This window comes from Tamandua tetradactyla, chromosome 19 (assembly GCF_023851605.1).
Source record: "Tamandua tetradactyla isolate mTamTet1 chromosome 19, mTamTet1.pri, whole genome shotgun sequence".
NCBI lineage: Eukaryota > Metazoa > Chordata > Mammalia > Pilosa > Myrmecophagidae > Tamandua > Tamandua tetradactyla.
The window spans coordinates 1,867,024-1,890,121 of record NC_135345.1 but is presented as its reverse complement, the minus strand read 5'-3'; the positions used below and the strand labels follow the sequence as shown (position 1 = coordinate 1,890,121).

At 37.3% G+C, this 23,098-nt stretch overlaps 1 protein-coding gene and 1 long non-coding RNA gene across 3 annotated transcripts in view; one reads left to right on the top strand and one right to left on the bottom strand.

Annotated features, from left to right (window-relative positions):
• Positions 1–23,098, top strand: part of POLN (DNA polymerase nu) — a 300,052-nt gene that overhangs the window by 182,208 nt on the left and 94,746 nt on the right. For both annotated transcript variants that reach the window (XM_077136233.1, XM_077136234.1), the window contains 2 exons: positions 21,597–21,654; positions 22,610–22,687. In XM_077136233.1, the coding sequence (XP_076992348.1) occupies positions 21,597–21,654; positions 22,610–22,687 (136 nt within the window). The remainder of the gene's footprint in view (positions 1–21,596; positions 21,655–22,609; positions 22,688–23,098) is intronic.
• LOC143662954 (uncharacterized) lies at positions 573–22,208 on the bottom strand. The gene is made up of 3 exons (XR_013165681.1): positions 22,097–22,208; positions 21,015–21,203; positions 573–783 (listed from the first exon to the last, which is right to left on the bottom strand). It is a non-coding gene; the product is annotated as an uncharacterized LOC143662954 (long non-coding RNA).

Here is a 23,098-nt window from a genome sequence, read left to right as displayed (position 1 = left end):
GGCATTCACCTCTGGGGTCTTTATCCCCAAAAACCACAATCCTAATCCAACCACTCTTCCCGATCATTACCCCTCAAAACAGTTAAGACCATGAAAAGCAATAAACGTTATGAGAAACCGTCACAGTCAAGAGAAGCTAAGAAAATGTGACAAGTTAATGCCATCTGATGTCCTGAGCGGGGTTCTGGGATAAATAAAGGACATTAGGGGAAAGCTGGTGAAATCCAAATAAAGCGCAAGGTTCAGTTAATAGCAATGTATCATTGCTGTTTCTTGGTTGTGACAAATGTGGTTCAGCAAAGGAAGATGGAACAAGAAGAAAACCAGGTGGACAGTGCAGGGGAACTCTACTTACTGTCTTTGCAACTTTACCTTAAAACTATTCTAAAATAAAAAACTTAGTTTTTATTAAAAAGTGCCTAGCATGACAATAAACTTTATGGATGCATTTGGTCCTTCTCACCAAAAGAAAATCCTGGTTCTGTTTTTAACAGCTGATTTATTTTATTTTAATCATAACTCTTATCTTTAGATATTTTGGGACACTTCATAAGAGAAGTTGTGGTAGAGAATGTTTTAATGTTTCTTGTTCAGCAATTATTCTTCTGGTCTCAAATCAGAGTGAGCCACATTTCTGTCCCATCTGTCTTGGGCTGGGGTGCACTGTTGCCCCCACCCTGCTTTCCCTGTGACTTGGCAGCAGGCACAGCGGCTGAGGCTTGGCTGCTTTTGTCCAGTGTGAAAGCCCTCCTGCTTTGCATGTCACCATGGACAGAACAGTCACTGCAGGAAAATAGAAAAGAAGACACCATTTGAGATTACTGGGAATGCATGGGAGTTGGGTTGATACCTGCCAGCAATTATGGGGAAAAAAAATTATGGGGAAAAAAAAAGTCTTGTCCTGTTTTTGTTTTTTTAAAAAAAGTCCCTTCTTAAGATCATGTCTTTCCATTTGGTCAAAAGACAAAATATTTGTCTTTAGCTTTTCTTAAAGTGTTCAAATTATAAAACATATTTAACTAAGTATGCTATCTAAATTGGATATTTGGTGAGGTTTCTGTTATCCTATTTGTTGTCTTGTAAAATATAAAAATTGACATTTAATTATTAAAAGGTTTCCTTCATATTAATAAAAAAGTGATCTATTTAAACTTACTGCTTTCCTACACAAATAGGAAACTTTTATATCCCCCTTTCCTGTGGTAAAACCACTTTCATTAAAACTGATGTCTTCCATACCTTGGGAAATGGTTTTAGGAATTGTTTGCCAGTTTGCCCTGATATCTCACAGTGCTCATCAAGACCTTTTAGCCACATGCATTCGCTGCATTATGATTTGATCCTGTCTTAAAATGCTATTGGATAGGAAACACATGCTTATTCTCTACAGCTGTAGACACTGAAATGACTCAAAGTAAGTTTTTAGATTCTGTTTATCATGTTGAGGAAATTCTCTTCTTTTCCTAACTATTTGAGATATTTTCACATGAATAAGTATTGGATTTTGTCAAATGCTTTTTTTTGTATCTATTGTAGCAATTATGTGATTTTGTCTTTAATTCTACTAATGATTTTTGGATTTTAAACTAACCTTGCCTTCTTCCTGAGAGAAATTCACTTGGTCAGGAATTTTTTGTTGTTGTTGCCAGATTTAGTTTTTCTAATATTTTCTTGAGGATTTTTGGGTCTATTTTTATAAGAGATGTTGGTCTGTACTTTTTTTCTGATGTCTTTGTGTGGCTTTAGTGTCAACATAACCCTGGCATCACAAGAAACTGGCAAACTCCTCACTGTGCCCATTCTAGGAATACCTATCATTGTTGAGTTTTTCAGAATTCTCCAAATATTCTGAGTATGGTGTGATTTGAAAATAATTTCTCCCAGTCTAAGTCTTATTTCAATAACCATATGTTTTTTAAAGTTGATGGAGTTCAATTTTTCAATTTTTTACTTTTATACATCATGCTTTTGGTGTATATCTAAAAACTCTTTGTCTAACCCAAAATCATAGAGATTCTCTCTTAAGCTTTCCTCTAAAGTTTTACTTTTTTTTAATTTAGGTTTATGATCCATAAATTTTGGAATCAGCTTGAAAATAGTTATTAAAAAATCCTGCTGGGATCTTCATTATGATTGGATTGCATTTATAGATCAATTTGGGTCTATAAATTTGAGGGGTATTCACATCTTAGCAACATTGAGTCTGTGTTCCAATCCATGAACAGAGTATTTGGAGTTTCTTTGATTTCTTTAATCAGGAATTTTTTGTTTTCAGCATATACAGCTATATACCTATGTATTTCTAAAGGGTTTTTCGTTTTGGTGCTATTATAAGTGATAAATATAATAGATGAGTTTGTTCAGTTTCTTTAAAATATCTATCATGGGTGAAAGCAAAAACTATAACACTTCCTGGAGAGTCTCCTGAAACACTGTGCAGCATTGAAAAGCTAGAGGAAGAGACTGTAAACTGCAGTAAATATTGGTGAATTTCACCCACCGAGCAGTGGCCACAACCTCCCAGCCCCAGGCTCAAGGCAGATGGCAGTGGGGACTGCAACCCAGGCTCCTGGGTAGCTCGCTGGTGCCTGAGAGGGCTGTAAGGACCTAGTCCTCCAGAGGAACCCCAATAAGATCAACAATTTCTCATCAGAGGAGCCAAAATGGTGGCTTAGCAAAGTGTGGGATTTAGCTCATCCTCCAGAACACCTACTAAATAACCAAGAACAGTACAGAACAGCTTCTGGGGCCACATCAGTGACTGGACACACAGCGTACCCCAGTCTGGACCAGCTGGACCAGCTCCAAGCCCCCCAAGAACCGTGAGTTCCCCAAGCCATGGTGGCCGGCGCCGCTCCCCCATAGGCCACTTCCCAGAGGGGAAAGAAAAGGGACTTGACCAGCAGCAGGGGCTGAGCACAACTAAGCATCAAGTATGGAATTAATTCACAAATTCTGACTGCTGAAAATAGGCCCCAGATCAGGTGAACTTGGTCAAAGTGAAAGTCGCTGATTTTTGCCCCGGCGCTAAGGGGGCAGGGCTGATGGAAAAACAAAAAAAAAAAAACGGAGGTTTGGAGGTTTTTGTGGCTGTGTTTCTATGGAGGCTTGGCTGCCTTTGGATGCAGTGGCAGGGCTTCTCAGGCTGCAACTGCCCCAGGCATAGACAGAAACAAGCTTCTTTGAGAGCTTGTCTGGAGCCGGTGCCTTCCCCAGGGGAGGGGTGAGGCCCAACTCAGGTGGAATCCCTCCCTCAAGGAATTCAGACACCAGTGCTTGGTAATTTGAAGCCATTAAAGCCAGCCTACAACCTTTCCTCTGTCTCCACCATGTCCCCAGCAGGGAGAGTCTGCTGAAGTTAAAGGTACCGCATCATCTTATGCTTGTGGGACCTGCAGGCAGAAAGTACTATGTACTGGGCAGGATAAGAAAAACAGAGTCCAGAGACTTCACAGGAAAGTCTTTCAATCTGCTGGGTCTCACCCTCAGGGAAAACTAACACAGGTGACTCTTTCCTCCTGACAGGAGGGCAGTTTGATCTGGGACAGTCTGGCTGGGGTCTGTAATACCTAAGTAGACCCTCCTAAAGGTGGTGGGGGGGATGCACCATACAGGCAGGGCAAGAAACAAGAAAACAAGAGTTGAAAAATTCACCTCTGTCAAACAAAACCTAAGCTAATGGTACAGAAAAAGCGGAACTGAATGTCAAAGAACAGACAGACAACAAATTCATCCAGCAAGAAAACCCTAAGTAAAAGAAGTGAAAACAATCTCCATAATAAACTAATTAAGGTAATTAAATGCCTAGACGCCAGCAAAAAATAACAAATCACACTAGGAAAATGGAGCTATGGCCCAGTCAAAGGACCAAACCAACAATTCAAATGAGATACAGGAGTTGAAACAATTAATTCAGAATGTACAAACAGACATGGAAAACCTCATCAAAAACCAAATCAATGAATTGAGGGAGGATATAAAGAAGGCAAGGAATGAGCAAAAAGAAGACATTGAAAGTCTGAAAAAACAAATCGCAGAGCTTATGGGAATGAAAGAACAGTAAAAGAGATGGAAAAACCAATGGAAACATACAATGTTAGATTTCGATGGGCAGAAGATAGGATTAGTGAACTAGAGGACGGAACATCTGAAATCCAACAAGCAAAAGAAAATATAGGGGGAAAAATGGAAAAATATGAGCAGGGAGTCAGGGAATTGAATGACAGTATGAAGCACATGAATATATGTGTTGTGGGTGTCCCAGAAGGAGAAGAGAAGGGAAAAGGAGGAGAAAAACTAATGGAGGAAATTATCACTGAAAATTTCCCAATTCATATGAAAGACTTAAAATTACAGATCCAAGAAGTACAGCATAACCCAAAGAGAATGGATCCATATAGAGGTACTATAAGACACTTAATAATCAGAATGTCAGAGGTCAAAGAGAAAGAGAGAATCTTGAAAGCAGCAAGAAAAAAGCAATCCATCACCTACAAGGGAAGCCCAATAAGACTATGTATAGATTTCTCAGCAGAAACCATGGAGGCGAGAAGTCAGATATATTTAAATTACTAAAAGAGAAAGACTGCCAATGAAGAATTCTATATCTAGCAAAATTGTCCTTCAAAAATGAGGGGGAAATTAAAACATTTTCATGCAAAAAAATCACTGAGAGAATTTGTGACCAATAGACCGATTCTGCAAAAAATACTAAAGGGAGCACTAGAGGCAGATACAAAAAGAGAGAAGAGAGAGTTGTAGAGAAGAGTGCAGAAAGGAAGACTATTAGTAAAGGTAAAAAGAAGAAAAATTAGATATGACATATAAAATCCAAAAGGCAAAATGGTAGAAGAAAGTACTGCCCATACAGTAATAACACTAAATGTTAATGGATTAAACTCCCCAATCAAAGGACATACACTGGCAGAATGGATTAAAAAACAGGACCCATCTATATGCTGTCTACAGGAAACACATCTTAGACCCAAGGATAGACATAGGTTGAAAGTGCAAGGTTGGGAAAAGATACTTCATGCAAATAACAATCAGAAAAGAGCAGGAGTAGCTATACTAATATCCAACAAATTAGACTTCAAATGTAAAACAGTTAAAAGAGACAAAGAAGGACACTATGTATTAATAAAAGGAACAATTCAACACGAAGACATAACAATCATAAATATTTATGCACTGAGCGAGAAAGCTCCAAAATACGTGAGGCAAACACTGAAAAGAGAAATAGACACATCTACCATAATAGCTGGAGACTTCAATTCCACACTCTTATCAATGGACAGAACGTCTAGACAGAGGGTCAATAATGAAACAGAGAATTTGAATAATACAACAAATGAGCTAGACTTAACAGACATTTATAGAACATTACACACCACAACAGCAGGATACACCTTTCTCTCAAGTACTCATGGATCATTCTCAAAGATAGACCATATGCTGGGTCACAAAGCAAGTTTCAATAAATTTAAAAATACTGAAATCGTACAAAACACTTTCTCAGATCATAAAGGAATGAAGTTGGAAATCAATAATAGGCAGAGTGCCAGAAAATTCACAAATCTGTGGTGGCTCAACAACACACTCTTAAACAACCAGTGGGTCAAGGAAGAAATTACAAGAGAAATCAGTAAATATCTCGAGGTAAATGAAAATGAAAACACAACATATCAAAATTTATGGGATGTAGCAAAGGCAGTGCTAAGAAGGAAATTAATTGCCCTAAATGCCTATATCAAAAAAGAATAAAGGGCAAAAATCAAGGAATTAACTGTCCACTTGGAAGAAGTAGAGAAAGAACAGCAAATTAACCCCAAAGCAAGAAAAAGGAAAGAAATAATGAAGATTACAGCAGAAATAAATGAAATTGAGAACATGAAAACAATCAAGAAAATCAACAAAACCAGAAGTTGGTTCTATGAGAAAATCAATAAGATTGATGGACCCTTTGTGAGGTTGAGAAAAAGAAGAAGAGAGGATGCAAATAAATAAAATCAGAAATGGAAGAGGAGACATAACCACTGACCCCACAGAAATAAAGGAAGTAATGAGAGAATACTATGAACAACTTTATGCTAATAAACATGACAATGTAGATGAAATGGACAACTTTCTAGAAAGGTGTGAACAACCAACATTGCCTCGAGAAGAAATAGACAACCTCAACAAACCAATCACAAGTAAAGAAATTGAATCAGTCATGAAGAAGCTCACCAAAAAGAAAAGTCCAGGACCATATGGCTTCACATGTGAATTCTACCAAATATTCCAGAAAGAATTAGTACCAATCCTGCTCAAACTCTTCAAAAAAATTGAAGAGGAGGAAAAGCTACCTAACTCATTCTATGAAGCCAACATCACTCTCATACCAAAGGCAAACAAAGATACTACAAAAAAAGAAAACTACAGACCAATCACTCTAATGAATATAGATGCAAAAATCGTCAACAAAATTCTAGCAGATCGAATCCAGCAACACATTAAAAGAATTACACACCATGACCAAGTAGGATTCATCCCAATTATGCAAGGTTGGTTCAACATAAGAAAATCAATTAATGTAATGCACCATATCAACAAATCAAAGCAGAAAAACCACATGATCATCTCAATTGATGCAGAAAAGGCATTTGGCAAAATTCAACATCCTGGGCGGGCCACGGTGGCTCAGCAGGCAAGCATGCTTGCCTGCCATACCAGAGGACCTGGGTTCGATTCCCGGTGCCTGCCCATGTTAAAAAAAAAAAAAAAAAGTCAAAAAAAAATCAACATCCTTTCCTGTTGAAAACACTTCAAAGGATAGGAATAGAAGGGAACTTCCTCAAAATGATAAAGGGAATATATGAAAAACCCACAGCTAACATCATCCTCAATGGGGAAAAAGTGAAAACTTTCCCACTAAGATCAGGAACAAGACAAGGATGTCCACTATCACCACTGTTATTCAACATTGTATTGGAAGTTCTAGCCTGAGCAATTAGACAAGAAAAAGAAATATAAGGCATCAAAATTGGAAAGGAAGAAGTAAACTCTCATGGTTTACAGATGATATGATTGATACTATATGCTGAAAACCCCAAAAATCCACAGCAAAACTACTAGAGCTAATAAATGAGTACAGCAAAGTGGCAGGTTACAAGATCAACACTCAAAAATCTGTAGTGTTTCTATACACTAGTAATGAACAATCTGAGGGGGAAATCAAGAAAGGAATTCCATTTACAATTGCAAGCAAAAGAATGAAATATTTAGGAATAAATTTAACTAAAGAGACAAAAGGCCTATACAAAGAAAACTACAAGAAATTGTTAAAAGAAATCACAAAGACCTAAATGAATGGACGGGCATACTGTGTTCATGGATTGGAAGACTAAATATAGTTAAGATGTCAATTCTACCTAAATTGATTTACAGATTCAATGCAATACCAATTAAAATCCCAACAACTTACTTTTCAGAAATAGAAAAACCAATAACCAAATTTATCTGGAAGGGCAGGTGCCCCAAATAGCTAATCTGAAGGGCAGGTGCCCCAAATAGCTAAAAGTATCCTGAGAAAAAAAAATGAAGTCGGAGGTCTCACACTACCTGACTTTAAGGCATATTATGAAGCTACAGTGGTCAAAACAGCATGGTACTGGCATAAAGATAGATATACTGACCAATGGAATCGAATAGAGTGTTCAGATATAGACCCTCTCATCTATGGACAATTGATCTTTGATAAGGCAGTCAAGCCAACTCACCTGGGACAGAACAGTCTCTTCAATAAATGGTGCCTAGGGAACTGGATATCCATATGTAAAAGAATGAAAGAAGACCCATATCTCACACCCTATACAAAAACTAACTCAAAATGGATCAAAGACGCTATACATTAGCTATAAGACCATAAAACTGTTAGAAGAAAATGTAGGGAAATATCTTATAAATCTTATACTAGAAAGCAGTTTCCTAGACCTTACACCCAAAGCAAGAGCATTCAAGAAATAAAGAAGGAAATGGGAACTCCTCAAAATTAAACATTTTTGCACATCAAAGAACTTCATCAAGAAAGTAAAAGGACAGCCAACACAATGGGAAACAATATTTGGAAGCGCCATATCAGATAAAGGTCTAGTATCCAGAATTTATAAAGAGATTGTTCAACTCAACCACAAAAAGACAGCCAACCCAATTACAAAATGGGCAAAAGACTTGAACAGACACTTCTCAGAAGAGGAAATACAAATGGCCAAAAGGCACATGAAGAGATGCTCAGCTTCCTGGCTATTAGAGAAATGCAAATCAAAACCACAGTGCGATATCATCTCATACCCACTAGAATGGCCATTATCAATAAAACAGAAAATGACGAATGCTGGAGAGGATGTGGAGAAAGAGGCACACTTATCCACTGTTGGTGGGAATGTCAAATGGTACAATCGCTGTGGAAGGCAGTTTGGTGGTTCCTCAAAAAGCTAAATGTAGAATTGCCATATGACCTGGTAATATCATTGCTAGGTATCTACTCAGAGGACATGAGGGCAAGGATACAAACGGACATTTGCACACTAATGTTTATAGCAGCATTATTTACAATTCCGAAGAGATGGAAACAGTCAAAATATCCATCAATAGACGAGTGGCTGAACAAACTGTAGTATATACATATGGTGGAATATTGTGCAGCCCTAAGAGAGTGTAAATTTATGAAGTATGTAACAACATTGATGGACCTTAAGGACATTATGCTAGGTGAGATTGGGCAGAAAAAGGAGGACAAGTGCTGTATGGCCTCACTGATATGAACTGACATTAGTGAATAAACTTGGAGAATTTCAGTTGACAACACAGACCATCAGGAGGTAGAAATAGGGTAAGATATTGGGTAATTGGAGCTGATAGGATACAGATTGTGCAGCAGGACTGAATATAAAAACTCAGCAATGGAGAGCACAATACTACCTAACTGTAATATAATTATGTTAAAACACTGAATGAAGCTGAATGTGAGAATGATAGAGGGAGGAGGGCTAGGGGCACAAATGAAATTAGAAAGAAAGATAGATAATAAAGACTGAGATGGTATAATCTAGGAATGCCTAGAGTGTATATGATAGTGACTAAATGTACAAATTTTAAAAACGTCTTTGCATGAGGAAAAGCAAAGGAATGTCATTACTGCAGGTTGCTGAAAATAGACAGTAATTAATATTTAAAAATGTCACCTTATGTGTGAGACTAAAGAAAAAAAATGTTTATTTGGTACAAAAATTATATTTTGACTAGTGCATTTCCTGATATAACTTATGTAGACAGCTTAATTGAACACCATTAAGTACGTGAAACCTTGAATAGGGCATGAGATTTTGTTGGTTTGTCCAGAGTGATGCCCCAATAAATCCCAGAGTGAGTTGAACAGTGAATAAAAAAGTATTTGCAAAGTCCTCTTTGGGGAATGGTGAGAAAGGGGGAAAATTCAACTTCCCCAAGTTGAATTCTTGATATTCTCACAAGCAGTGCGGACAATCAAAGCTATAGGCTGAGCCCCCAATCTTGGGGTTTGTTCATATGAAACTTAACCCCACAAAGGATAGGTCAAGCCTACTTAAAATGAGACCTAAGAGTCACCCCCAAGAGAACCTCCTTTGTTGCTCAGATGTGGCCTCTCTCTCCAGCCAACACAACAAGCAAACTCACCACCCTCCCCCTGTCTACGTAGAACATGACTCCCAGGGGTGTGGACCTTTCTGGCAAGGTGGGGCAGAAATTCTAGAATGAGCTGAGACTCAGCATTAAGGGATTGAGAAAACCTTCTCAACCAAAAGGGGGAAGAGTGAAATGAGACAAAATAAAGTGTCAAAGGCTGAGAGATTCCAAACAGAGTCGAGAGGTTATCCTGGAGGTTATTCTTACGCATTAAAAAGACACACCTTGTTAGTCAAGATGTAATGAAGAGGTTGGAGGAAACTGCCTGAAAATGTAAAGCTGTGTTCCAGTAGCCATGTTTCTTGAAGATGATTGTATAATGATATACCTTTCACAATGTGACTGTGTGATTGTGAAGGCCTTGTGTCTGATGATCCTTTTATCTACCTTGTCAACAGACAGATAAAACATATGGAATAAAGATGAATAATAGGGGGAACAAATGTTAAAATAATTTTAGAGTGAAATGCTGGTGATCGGTGAGGGGGAGGAGTGGGGGCTATGGTATGTATAAATTTTTTTCTGTTTTCTTTTTATTTCTTTTTCTGAATAGATGCAAATGTTCCAAGAAATGATCATGATGATGAATATGCAACTATATGATAATATTATGAATTACTGATTATAATATAGAACAGAATGGTTAAGAGCTACGAATGTTTGCATTTGTTTGGTGTTTTTTGGTATTTAAAAAAAGTTTAATAAAAAAAATTATAACACTCCCCGAACTGTTTACAGTGTGTCTAAGATAGATAGAAAAATAGATAGAGAGACAGGCAGAACCTTATTTTCATAGTATTCCTACAGACAGTAGTTCACCACTTCATGTTATAATTGTTGTTATAATACATTATGTTGACATACATTGAAAACACCCCAGAAGGCACTGTTGCCTTCAACAATGATAAATATTTTAAAGAACTTGTGCAGCCTATTATACTTACCCAGATATTTACTGTTTCTGTTGTTGGTCTTCACTCCTTAAGTCCCGGAGTTCCCTCTAGAAACATTTCCCTTCATCCTGAAGAACTTCCTTTAGTAGTTCATTTAGTGTAGATCTGCTGCCAGTAAACTCTCTTCATTTTTATTCATTCAAGAATGTCCCTAAGTCCCCTTCATTCCTGGCGGATATATTTGCTGGATAGGGAATTTGGATGGACAGTAGGAAGTTGTTCCACCACCTTCTGGTCTGCATGGCTCCTCTGTGTGATGAGAAGCCAGCAGTCGTTGAGGTCAGTGCTCCCCTATGTGGAATGGGTCACAGCCCTCTAGCAACTTTCACTATTTTTTCATCTTCGGTTTTCAGCAGTTTGATTATGGTGTTTCCTGGCCTGCTTGTTTCTGTTGTCACTTTAATTTATTGTCTTGGGGTTTGCTCAGCTTTTTGAGAAAAAAAAATTGAGCAGAAAAATATTGTGTCTTTTACTATATTTGAGAGAGTTCTTGTAAGTCTTTACTTAAATTTTTTTTCTGCGTAAATCTCTCTTTTCCCCTTCAGGGTCTAAAATGATGCAGTTTGGTATTGTCCTTTTTGTATTATCCCACACATCTGTAAGGCTATGTTCTTTTTGTTTTTTCAAAGTTTTTCTTGTGTTTCCTTCAGACTGGATACTTTCTGTTGATCTCTCTTCAAAGTCACTGGCTCTTTTTTCTGTCACCTCTGTTCTACTGTTGAGCTTCTCCTGAGAATATCTGTTTGTTTTTTTTTAAAGGGAACTATGCAATTCTAATGTACAGAAAGCTTGAGAGCCAATGGCTCAGCATCTCCAAGTGTCACTGACCTCATCTAAGAGTGTAAGGATGATGATGCCTTTCTTACCCCTCCCAGGGCTGCTGGCAAAGCCCAAACATCACCTGTGAGATGACACTGTGCCTATGCAGCACTTGGACATTGTGCACCGCTCATCAGGTCAAAGCAGGGAGTCAAAACGAGCTAACACCATGAAGCTCCGTTACCAGGCAGCACAGCAAATCACTGTTTAATGGGCTGCCAAGAATCAAAGAATATTGTAGCAGAAACTCTCATGTCTTACATAGTGTAAACAGGATGGTAGTCAGCCACCAGTCCATTCTGTGAGGGACTGCGACGTAGCATACCTTGCCTCAAGGTGGAAAGGTGCAAAGAGGCTTAACAAATGTCCCCAAGGGTTTATAGGGGATGCAGACATATAGGCCACTAGCCAAAAGGCAGGCTACAGGGACTAAGATAGAGGAAGGTACCAAGTGGCAAGAGCACCAGAGGCATGGGTGAAGGATTGTGAGAGAAGAGACCAGAGTCTTAAAATAAGACTAGTATCTTAAAATACATTTTAATATTTGTTTTTTATATTTTATTGTTTTCTAAAGCACAATATAAAATTAAATTATAATAATGTAAAGAATAATAATGTCATATTCACATACTTTTGGTCTTTTTTTATATAATTTTAAGTGGCAATTCTTTGACATTAAGTACATTGACAATAACTGTGTAGCTTTTATCACTATGTATTTCCAGACCATTTTCATCATCCCAAACCAAAACTCAGACTCACTTAGTACTCACTTTCTATCCTCTCTCCCTTCCAATGCTGGTAACCACTATTCCGTATTCTGTCTCTGTGACTTTGCATATTCTAAGTATTTTGTATAAGAGGAATCATACAATATTTATCCATTTGTGTCTGGCTTATTTCACTCAACATGTCTTCAAGATTCATCTACTTTATAGCATGTACCAGCACTTCATTTCTTTTTATGGCTCAGTAAAATTCCATTGTAGGGATAGATCACGTTTTGTTTATCCATTCGTCTGTTAATGGGCACTTGGGTTGTTTTCACCTTCTGGCTATTGAGAATAATGCTGTAATGAATGTCGCTGTACCGATATCTGTCCGACTCACTGCTTTCAGTTCTTTAGTGTATAAACCTAGGCGTGGAATTTCTGGATCATGAGATAATTGGGCATTTAGCTTTCTGAGGAGCTGCCAAACTGTTTGCCACTGCAGCTACACCATTTTAAATTTCCATCAACAATATACAAGGATTCCTATTTCTTGGCATTCTCACCAACACTTGTTATTTCCAGTTTTTTAAACAACAGCCATCCTAGTGGGTGTGAAGTGGTATCTTATTGTAGTTTTAACTTGTATTTCTCTAATGGTTAATGAGGTTGAACATCTTTGATATACTTATTGCCCGTTTAAATAGCATCTTTGGAGAAATATCTATTCAAATCCTTGGCCACTGTTTTGTTTATTTTAATTCTTTGTATTGTATGGTATAACATGTATACAAGGCAAAGAAATAAAAAAGCAATAGTATTCAAAGCACTCTTCAACAAGTGGTTACAGGACAGATCCCAGAGTTTGTCATGGGCTACCACACAAACCTCTCAGATTTTTCCTTCTAGCTGCTTCAGAATATAGGAAGCTAGAGGGCTTAAATACTTTTTTATCATCACAATCGACTTTTTTTTCCTTCTTTCATTGTGAACAGTAACATATATACAAAAAAGCTATAAATTTCAAAGCACAGCTCCACAATTAGTTGTAGAACATATTTCAGACTTTGACATGGGTTACAATTTCACAATTTTATGTTTTTACTTCTAGCTGTTCTAAAATACTAGAGACTAAAAGAGATATCAATTTAATGATTCAGCATTCATATTCATTTGTTAAGTCATATCTTCTATGTATAATTACACCATCACCTTTGATCTTTCCATACCTATCTTTGGGCTTATTTGGGCTATGGCAACTCTAAATGTTTTATATTGGAAGGGTCTCTCACTAATATGGGGTAGGGAAATGGAACTATCTGATGTTCTGGAGAGGCTGGGCTAGTGTTCAGGACTGATCTGGACCAAAGACCCATCTGGAGGTTGTAGGTTTCTGTAAAGTTACTCGCTTTCATGGAACTCTTGTGGAATCTTATATATTGCCCTAGGTGTTCTTTAGGATTGGCTGGAATGGTCCTGGTTGGAGTTTGGCTGGTTATGATAGGTATCAAAGGTATACCTGATATAATCTAGGAATGCCTAGAGTATATAATAATAGTGACTAAATGTACATATTTTAAAAATGTTTTTGCCTGAGGAAAAACAAAGGAATGTCATTACTGCAGGGTGTTGAAAATAGATGGTAATTAATATTTTAAAATTTTAACTTATTTGTGAGACTAAAGCAAAAAATGTTTATTTGGTACAAAATTTATATTTTGACTAGTGCATTTCCTAATATAACTTATGTGGACAGCTTAATTGAACACCATAAGTACATGGAACCTTGAGTAGGGCATGAGATTTTGTTGGTTTGTCCAGAGTGATGCCCTGATAAATCCCAGAGTGAGTTGAACAGTGAATAAAAAAGTATTTGCAAAGTCCCCTTTGGGGAATGGGGAGAAAGGGGGAAAATTCAACTTCCCCAAGTTGAATTCTTGATATTCTCACAAGCGGTGCGGACAATCAAAGCTATAGGCTGAGCCCCCAATCTTGGGGTTTGTTCATATGAAACTTAACCCCACAAAGGATAGGTCAAGCCTACTTAAAATGAGACCTAAGAGTCACCCCCAAGAGAACCTCTTTTGTTGCTCAGATGTGGCCTCTCTCTCCAGCCAACACAACGAGCAAACTCACCACCCTCCCCCCCCCCCCCGTCTACGTGGAAAATGACTCCCAGGGGTGTGAACCTTCCTGGCAAGGTGGGACAGAAATTGAAGAATGAGCTGAGACTCAGCATCATGGGATTGAGAAAAACCCTGAGAATGAGCTGAGACTCAGCATCAAGGGATTGAGAAAACCTTCTCAACCAAAAGGGAGAAGAGTGAAATGAGACAAAATAAAGTGTCAAAGTCTGAGAGATTCCAAACAGAGTCGAGAGGTTATCCTGGAGGTTATTCTTACACATTAAAAAGATACACCTTGTTAGTCAAGATGTAATGGAGAGGCTGGAGGGAACTGCCTGAAAATGTAGAGCTGTGTTTCAGTAGCCATGTTTCTTGAAGATGATTGTATAATGATACAAGCTTTCACAATGTGATGTGTGATTGTGAAAACCTTGTGTCTGATGGTCCTTTTATCTACCTTATCAACAGACGAGTAGAACATATGGAATAAAAATAAATAATAGGGGTAATAAATGTTAAAATAAATTTAGATTGAAATACTAGTGATCAATGAAAGGCAGAGGTCAGGGGTATGGCATGTATAAATTTTTTTCTGTTTTCTTTTTATTTCTTTTTCTGAATTGATGCAAATGTTCTCAGAAATGATCATGATGATGAATATGCAACTATATGATGATATTGTTAATTATTGATTATATATGTAGACTGGAATGATCATAAAAAACATAATAAAAAAAAGGTATATCTGAGGCTTGTGTAAGAGCAACCTCCAGAGTAGCCTCTCGACTCTATTTGAACTCTTTGTGCCCTTGACACTTTACTAATTCGACTTCTTTTCCCCTTTTTGGTCAGAATGTAATTGTTGATCCCACAGTGCCAGGTCTGGATTCATTCCTGGGAGTCCTCTCCCATGTCTCCAGGGAGACTTTCACCCCTGGATGTCATGTCCCACTTAAAGGGGAGGGTAATTTCACTGGCAGAGTTGGGCTTAGAGAGACTGAGGCCTTGGCCAATTTTTAATTGGGTTGTTCGTCTTTTTGTTTTTAGTTGTAGGAATTCTTTAGGTATTTTGGAAGTAAACCCTTATAAGATATATGACTTCTAAACATTTTCTCACATTTGAAAATGCAGTGTATAGGCAGTCTTTACTTTCTTGGTAATGTCCTTTGATGCACAAAAGATTTTAATTTTGATGAAATCCATTTTATCTATTTTTTCTTTTGTTGCTTGTACTTCTGGAATAAAATATAAAAATCCATTGCCTACTGCAAGGAACCGAAGATATTTCCCTATGTTTTCTTGTAAAAGTTTTAAAGTATTAGCTTTTGTATTTAGGTGTTTGTCCCATTTTGAATTAATTTTATGTATGGTGATGGCAGGGGTTCACATTCATTGTTTTGCACGTTGACTTCTAGTTGTCCAGGTCCATTTGTTGAACAGACTTTTCTGTCTCCATTGAATGGACATGTACCCTTGTCAAAAATCAACAGGCCATGGAAGTGTGGGATAATCTCCTGAGTCGGGATTCTGTTCCATTTGCCTATAAGTCTATCCTTTTGTCAGGACCACACTGTTTTAATTACTGTAGCTTTGGGCAATTTTGGAAATCAATAACTGTCAGTTCTCTAACTTTATTCTTCATCTTCAAGATTGTTTTGGGTATGAGGGGCTCCTTGAAATTCCATATAAATTTGAGAATCAGCTTTTTTATTTCTGCAAAAGAAACCTGCTGGAATTTTTATAGTGGCTGCACTGAATTTGTAGATTGTATAAGGCAGTATTGACATCTTAACAATTTTAAGTTTTCCAATTCATGAACACAGGATACATTTCCATTTATTTATGTCTTCTTTAATTTCTTTCAATAATTATTTGTAATTTTCATTGGGTGGGTCTTTCAGCTCCTTGGTTAAATTTATTCCTAGGTATTTTATTCTTTTAGATACTATGGTAAATGGGGTTGTTTTCTTAATTTCCTTTTTTGATTGTTCATTAATGTGGTCTAGAACCTCACCTGATGTCTGCATGTTTATCTAGTATCCTGCAGCTTTGCTGAATTCATTTTTTAGATCTAGTAGCTTTGAAATTTTCTATATAGGCTCATGTCATCTGCAAATAGGGATAAAACGATTTCTTCATTTCCAATATGATGCCTTTTCTTTCTTTTCCCTGATTGAGCTGGCTAGACCTGCTGGTATAATATTGAGTAACAGTGGTAACAGCAGCTATCCTTGTCTTGTTCCTGATCTTGAGGGGGAAATCACAGTCTTTCACAACTGAGTATAATTTTGCTGTAGCTTTTTCCCTTCTATTCCTAGTGTTCTGAGCATTTATATCATAGCAGGATGTTGGATTTTTTAAATGCTTTTCTGTGTCAACTAAAAAGATCATGTTGTTGTTGTGTTTTTACTTCATTCTGTTGTTGTGGCGCCCACATTGCTTGATTGACTTATGTTGACCCATCATTGTATTCCTGGAATACATAAATAAATTCCTGGAATAAATCTTTGGTCATGGTACATAATGCTTGTGATGTGCTGTTGGATCTGGTTAGCCAGCTTTTTGTTGAGGATTTTTGCATCTATTTTCATAATAGATAATGATCTGTAATTTTCTTTCCTTGTGCTTTCTTTTTTCTGGCTTTGGTATCAGGGTAATACTGGCTCATAGAATGAATAGGAAGTAATCCCTTCTCTTCTATTTTTGGAAGAGTTTGAGAAGGATTGGTGTTAAATATTTTTTAAGTATTTGGTGGAAGTCAGCAATGAAACCATTCATTTAGTCCTGAACTTTTCTTTTTGGGGAGGTTTTTAATTGCTGACTCAGTTGCTTTACTTGTAACAGGTCTTTTGAGATTTTCTTTCTTCTTGCATCAGATTAGGTAATTTGTATGTTTCTAGGAATTTTTCCATTTCATTTAGTTTTTTTATTTTGTTGGCCTATAATTGTTATATAATACCTTGTTTCTGAAAGTTTGGTATTAATGTCTGCACTTCCATTCCTTATTTTAGTTATTTGTGTCCTTTATCTTTCTTTGTCAGTGTGCCAAAGCCCTGTCAATTGTATTGATCTTTTCAAAAAACCAAACTGTTGCTCTTGTTGATTCTTTCTGTTGTTTTTATATTCTCGATTTCATTTTTCTCTTCTCTACTCTTTACTATTTCCTCCCTTCCATTGACTTTAGATTTAGTTGCTCTTCTTGTTTTAGTTTCTTTAAGTATGAAGGTAGGTTATTGATTTGTGATCATTATTCTTTTTTAATGTCAGTATTTAGAGCTATAGCTTTCCCTCTCAGCACTGCCCTCATTATATCCCGTAAATTTTGGTATATTTTGTTTTCATTTTCATTCATCTCAAGGTATTTCCTAATTTCTCTGTGATTTTACTTTGGTTGTTTAATAGTATGTCAATTTATTTCCACATATTTGTAAATTTTCCAGTTTTCCTTCTGTCTTGATTTCTAGCTTTATTCCACTGTAGTCTGAGAAGATGTTTAGTATGATTTCAATATTTTTAAGTTTATTAAGATTTTGTCACCTAATATGTGGTCAAACCTGTAACATGTTTCATGTACACTTGAGAAGAATGTGTATTCTGCTATTGTTGTGTGGCATGTTCTATATATGTCCTTAGGTCTAGTTGACTCATAGTGTTGTTCAGGCCCTCTATTTCCTTAGTGTTCTAGTTTGAAAGCTGCCAGAATGCGATATACCAGAAACAGAACACCTTTTAAAAACTGGAATTAATATATTAAGTTGCAGGTTTACAGTTCTAAGGCTGTGAAAATGTCCACATTAAAGCAAGTCTATAGAAATGTCCAATCTAAGGCATCCAGGGAAAGATACCTTGGTTCAAGAAGGCTGATGATGTTTAGGGTTTATTCTCAGCTGGCACATGGCGAACATGGCGTTATCTTTCTCCAGGCTTCTTGTTTCATAAAACTCCTCCAGGGGTATTTTCCTTCTTCATCTCCAAAGGTCTCTGGCTGCATGGGCTCTTGTGGCCCTGAAGCTTTTTCAAAAATGGTTCCCTCTGAAAGGGCTCCAGTAAGCAACCCCACCTTGAATGGGTAGAGACACATCTCCATGGAAACCATCTAATCAACAGGTATTGCCTGCAGTTCGGTGGGTCACATCTCCATGGGAACAATCTAAAAGCTCTCACCCAACATTATTGAATGAGGATTAAAGGATATGGCTTTTCTGGGTTCCACCACAGATTCAACCCAGCATACTTAGTAATTCTGCTTAGATGTTCTATCAACTATTGAAAACTATTATTGTTGAACTATCTATTTCTCCCTTCAATTCTGTCAATTTTTTCTTCATAAAATTTGAGGCTGTTTTTTAATGTGCATATATGTTTATAATCATTGTGTCTTGTAGTTGGATTGAAACTTTTATCAATATATAATATTCATCTTTGTCTCTTAATCTTTTTTACTTAATGTCTAATTTGTCCAACCAATAATATTCCAGTTCTTTTGACTATCTTTTTCCAACTTTTTACTTTCAACCTTTTTGTGTCTCTGTACCTAAACAAGTCCCTTGTAGGCAGTATATATGTGGATAATGCTTCTTCAACCAATTTAACAGTCTGTGCTTTTTACTAGCTGAGTTTTACCCATTGACATTTAAGGAGTAATAACTGAAAAGGAACAATTTATTACTGCCATTTAGCTATTCGTTTTCTGTATCTCTTGTATGGTTTTTGTTCCTCAATTATTCCATTACTGCTTTTCTTTTTGCATTTAGTTGGGGTTTTTTTTGTAATGTACCAACTTGCTTCCCTTCTTCTCTCTTTTTTTCTATATATTTTTTGTGATTTTGGTAGTGGTTACCTTTGAAATTACAGTTAACATCTTAAATTCATACCAGCCTAGTTTCACTAGTGCCGACCTAATTTCAGTAGTGTACAAGCTCTCTGCTCCTATGTATCTCTTCTCTCCCCCTTTATATCGTTATTGACTCATGATATCTTTATACATTTTATACCCATTAACATAGATTTAAGATGTTTTTTACTTGATGCCTGTTATGTCACATGTGGGGGTGGGGAGCAGGTATAAACCAGAAGCACAATAACACAGGATTTTAAATTTATCTATGTAATTGCCTTTATCAGTAGTCTTCTTTATTTCCCTTTTTTGCTTTGAGTTATTCTCTAGGGTTCTCGTATTTCAGCCTGAAGGACTCCCTTCAGCATCCTTTAGGGCAGGTTTTTTGGTAATGAACTCTTTAAGCTTTGGGTTATCTGTAAATGCCATAATCTCTCCTTCATTTTTTTTTTGGGGGGGGGGGTGTGCGGTGCATAGTCCAGGAATTGAATGCTGGTCTCCCGCATGGAAGGCGAGCCTTCTACCATGGAACCACCCGTGCACCCTCTCCTTCATTTTTGAAAGATAATTTTGCCAAATATAGAGTTCTTGGTTGATAGTTTTTTTTCTTTTCTTTTAGGATTTTAAATATGCCCTCCCAGTTTCTTCTTGTCTAATGGTACCTAATGAGAAATGCACTGTTAATCTTATTGGGGATCCCTTGTATGTGACAAGTCAGTTCTCTCTTGCTGCTTTCAAATGCCTCTCTTTGCTTTTGATGGCAATTTTGCTCTAATGTGTCTTGGTGTAGTTATCTTAAAGTCTTTCCTTCTTGGAGTTTGTTTAGCTTCTGAGGTGTATATATACGTATTTTTCATCAGATTTGGGAAGTTTGCAGCCATTATTTCCTCAAATACTTCTTCTGCTCATTTCTCTCTCATCTTTCTAGAACTCCAGCAGTGCGCATGTTGGTGTGCTTGATGGTGTCCCATAGGTTCTTCAGCCTCTGTTCATTTTTCTTCATTATTTTTTTTTCTTTCTCCTCCTCATACTGGATAATTTCACTTGTCTTATTTTCAGACACTTATTTTCTTATTCTACTGATCTTTTCTTCTGCCTGTTCAAAACTGCCATTGAATCTGTCTGATTTTTTGTGTGTGTGGTTGTTATTTTAATTTCTGTACTTTGCAGCTCCAAAACTTCTGTTTGGTTTCTTTTATAGCTGTCATATCTTGTATTTTGTTTAGACAATGTTTTCCTAATTTCCTATAGTTCTTTGTCTATGGATTTCTTTAGCTCAGAGAACATATTCAAGACGGTTGATTTAAAGTCTTTGACAATAAATAAAATGTATGTGTTTCCTTAGGGATGGTTTCTGGCAAAATCTTTTTTTTTCTTCCTGTGAATGGGCCATTCTTTTCTGTTTCTTCATGTGTTCTATGAATCTTTGTTGAGAACTGGACATTGTAAGTATCTGTTATGACACTGGCAATCTCCTTCTCCCACTCCGGGGTTGTTAGGCTTTGTTGTTACTGTTCTTTTGTGGTCCGGAGCCATCAATTTGTGATTTTTCCTAACTATTTTTGCTCCCAAAGGGAGAATGGAAAGAAAAACAATAGGTCCTGCCTCTTCAACACTCCTCTCCTGCTTTTGCCTGAGGAAGGTTGGAACAGTGGCTGCCCTCAGAGCAGGCCCCCAGCCACCTGGAGTAACTGATTAACAGCCATGGTTAGTAATCAGACCATATACACCAGGAGTTCGAAGGCCTCGGTTCTTACAGCCCACCCAGCAAGCTGCCCCAGGTGCCTGGCCGCATTCCCCAGTGCTGCCAGCCTAAGGCTGGGGAAGGGGGTCAGAGTCACTGCCCCAAGGGAAGGGGACTCACCAGTATTTACAATTTACCAGCCTCTTCCTCTGGCTCTTCCCTGGACACTGCACAGTTTTCAGCTGGACTCCAGAGTTCCAAAATAGCTGATTCAGACAGTTCCTGCCAGTTCATAGTTGTTTAGTTGTTTTGATGGAGGGAGTGATTCCTGGAGCTTCCTGTCCCACCATCTCTTCCCCGCAGTCCTCTCTAAAATACATTTTTTAAGTGAAAATACAATATATAAATTTCATAGAAATCTACCTTTAGCATATTTTATAAAGTTTTTAAGAAATGAACTGAGTTCATAATTTAAGCTACCACTAAAAGAAACGCTGTCTGCATGTGGCTACTGCATGGTCAGACAACCTGGAGGAAGAAAGTGTTGTTCTCCGAGTTGCTGCTTATACTCGGCGGTATTTCCATCAATGTGATATTTCAAAATCAGACAGTCGTGCTAAACATCAATATGTTTATACATTAATCATTGGGATTACTTGTTCAGTCAATGTATACTAAAATGTGACACTTCAAATAACTTTAAATGGTACAAATTAATTTAACTGTGTATTTTGACTAAAGCCACTCTTTTACTATTGACAGAACATCCAGGGTATCTCTAAACACCCAATTCAAATCACTAAGCCTCGAAACTTTAAAGGTAACTTATATTTTTTTCCTACTTTACTAAAATTTTGCATAACTTTTTTTCTAAAACCCTAGAAGTGTTTATAATAGTGTTTCTGTATTAACTAACTTCTTCACTTTACTGAAGTTCTCTTCTGTATCTGCATGATTGCTATTTAAAAATACCTTGAGGCAAAAAACACATTAAAAAGATATGGTACCTCCCTTTTAGCAGTTTACAAGTTAAAATAGATGATAATTATACAAAGAAAGTAGCTCCACTCCTACCAATCGTTCCCCCACCACCTTCCTAATAAAGAAAAAACAAACACACAATAGCAGTGGGTTTTGTTAAAGTCTGAAAACCATCAGAAATGTTTATAAAACATACTAAAACTCCTCTCTGTTTTAAGCTATTACACTATAATGCTGAGGATTTAGTTTCTCAAAAAGAGAAAGTTCAAAGCTGAGCAGACCTGCTTTCTCTTGAGGCTTCCGGTAAATATCAGTGCCCCTTGCTGGGTTGTCTCGTTGGCCTGTGGCTCTGCTGCCCAGGAGGACTTGATAGACAGTTGAGCCTGAAGAGCAGTCCTTTTAAAAATACACATAGTCAGACTTCCACTTGCTCTGGAAGGTAATTAGGAGCAACTTTGTTTCCAACTGTCTCTTTAAAATGGACCCGGTGGGGAAACCATAGAATGAATGCTCATTTTTCTAATCAATGAGGCTGAGCGAGTTCCTAGGTTGCTCTTACTTGTCAATCTCTGGGTTTTCTTTTCTTCATTAAGAAATTCTAAACAGAATAGAAAATCGCAAGTCTATTTAATGTTTAGTAGTTATATGTTTAAAGTACCTTAATAAAAATATTTTGAAAAATCAGAAATTTGTGCTCTTTTGACTTTAGAATGATGTTAAGATAATTTTGTATGAGGACCAGCTGAGATGATTCATGACCAAATTCCCCAATTGCTCTCCAAATGCTTGTTCAGGTACAGAAGATGAAATCCTCCTGATCTCTCCAAGGACCATGTTTGTTTCTTCCAAAGGCCACACCTTCCTGGCAGCAGGTACTCATAAACCTTTGTGTGTAATTGTGTAAGACATTGTGTGTAATTGTAGCTCAAGATAGGTGTCTTCATATAGTTCAGAATATCCAGAAATTGAATAAGTCGAAGGTACTTATAGAAATTATTCTCTGAAATAAATCCTAAGGCAAATGCTTATGTGAAACAAGATTTCTTATTCATCGTAAATAGCAGATCTTCTGCTTCCAGAAGCTCTTGAGTGTCCCCTCACTTTCCCATACCTAGATCCCGAGTACCCCTCCCTGGCCCCACTCAGTGAGGCCCCCTCTCCCCTCTCTGTCCTCTTTACCTGTTGCTCTCTGCCTTGCTCACTAGCTCACACACTGGCCATTTGGTTGTTCCCCCAACACCCAGACATACTCACCTCAGGTCTTTGTCCAGGCTGTTTGCGCT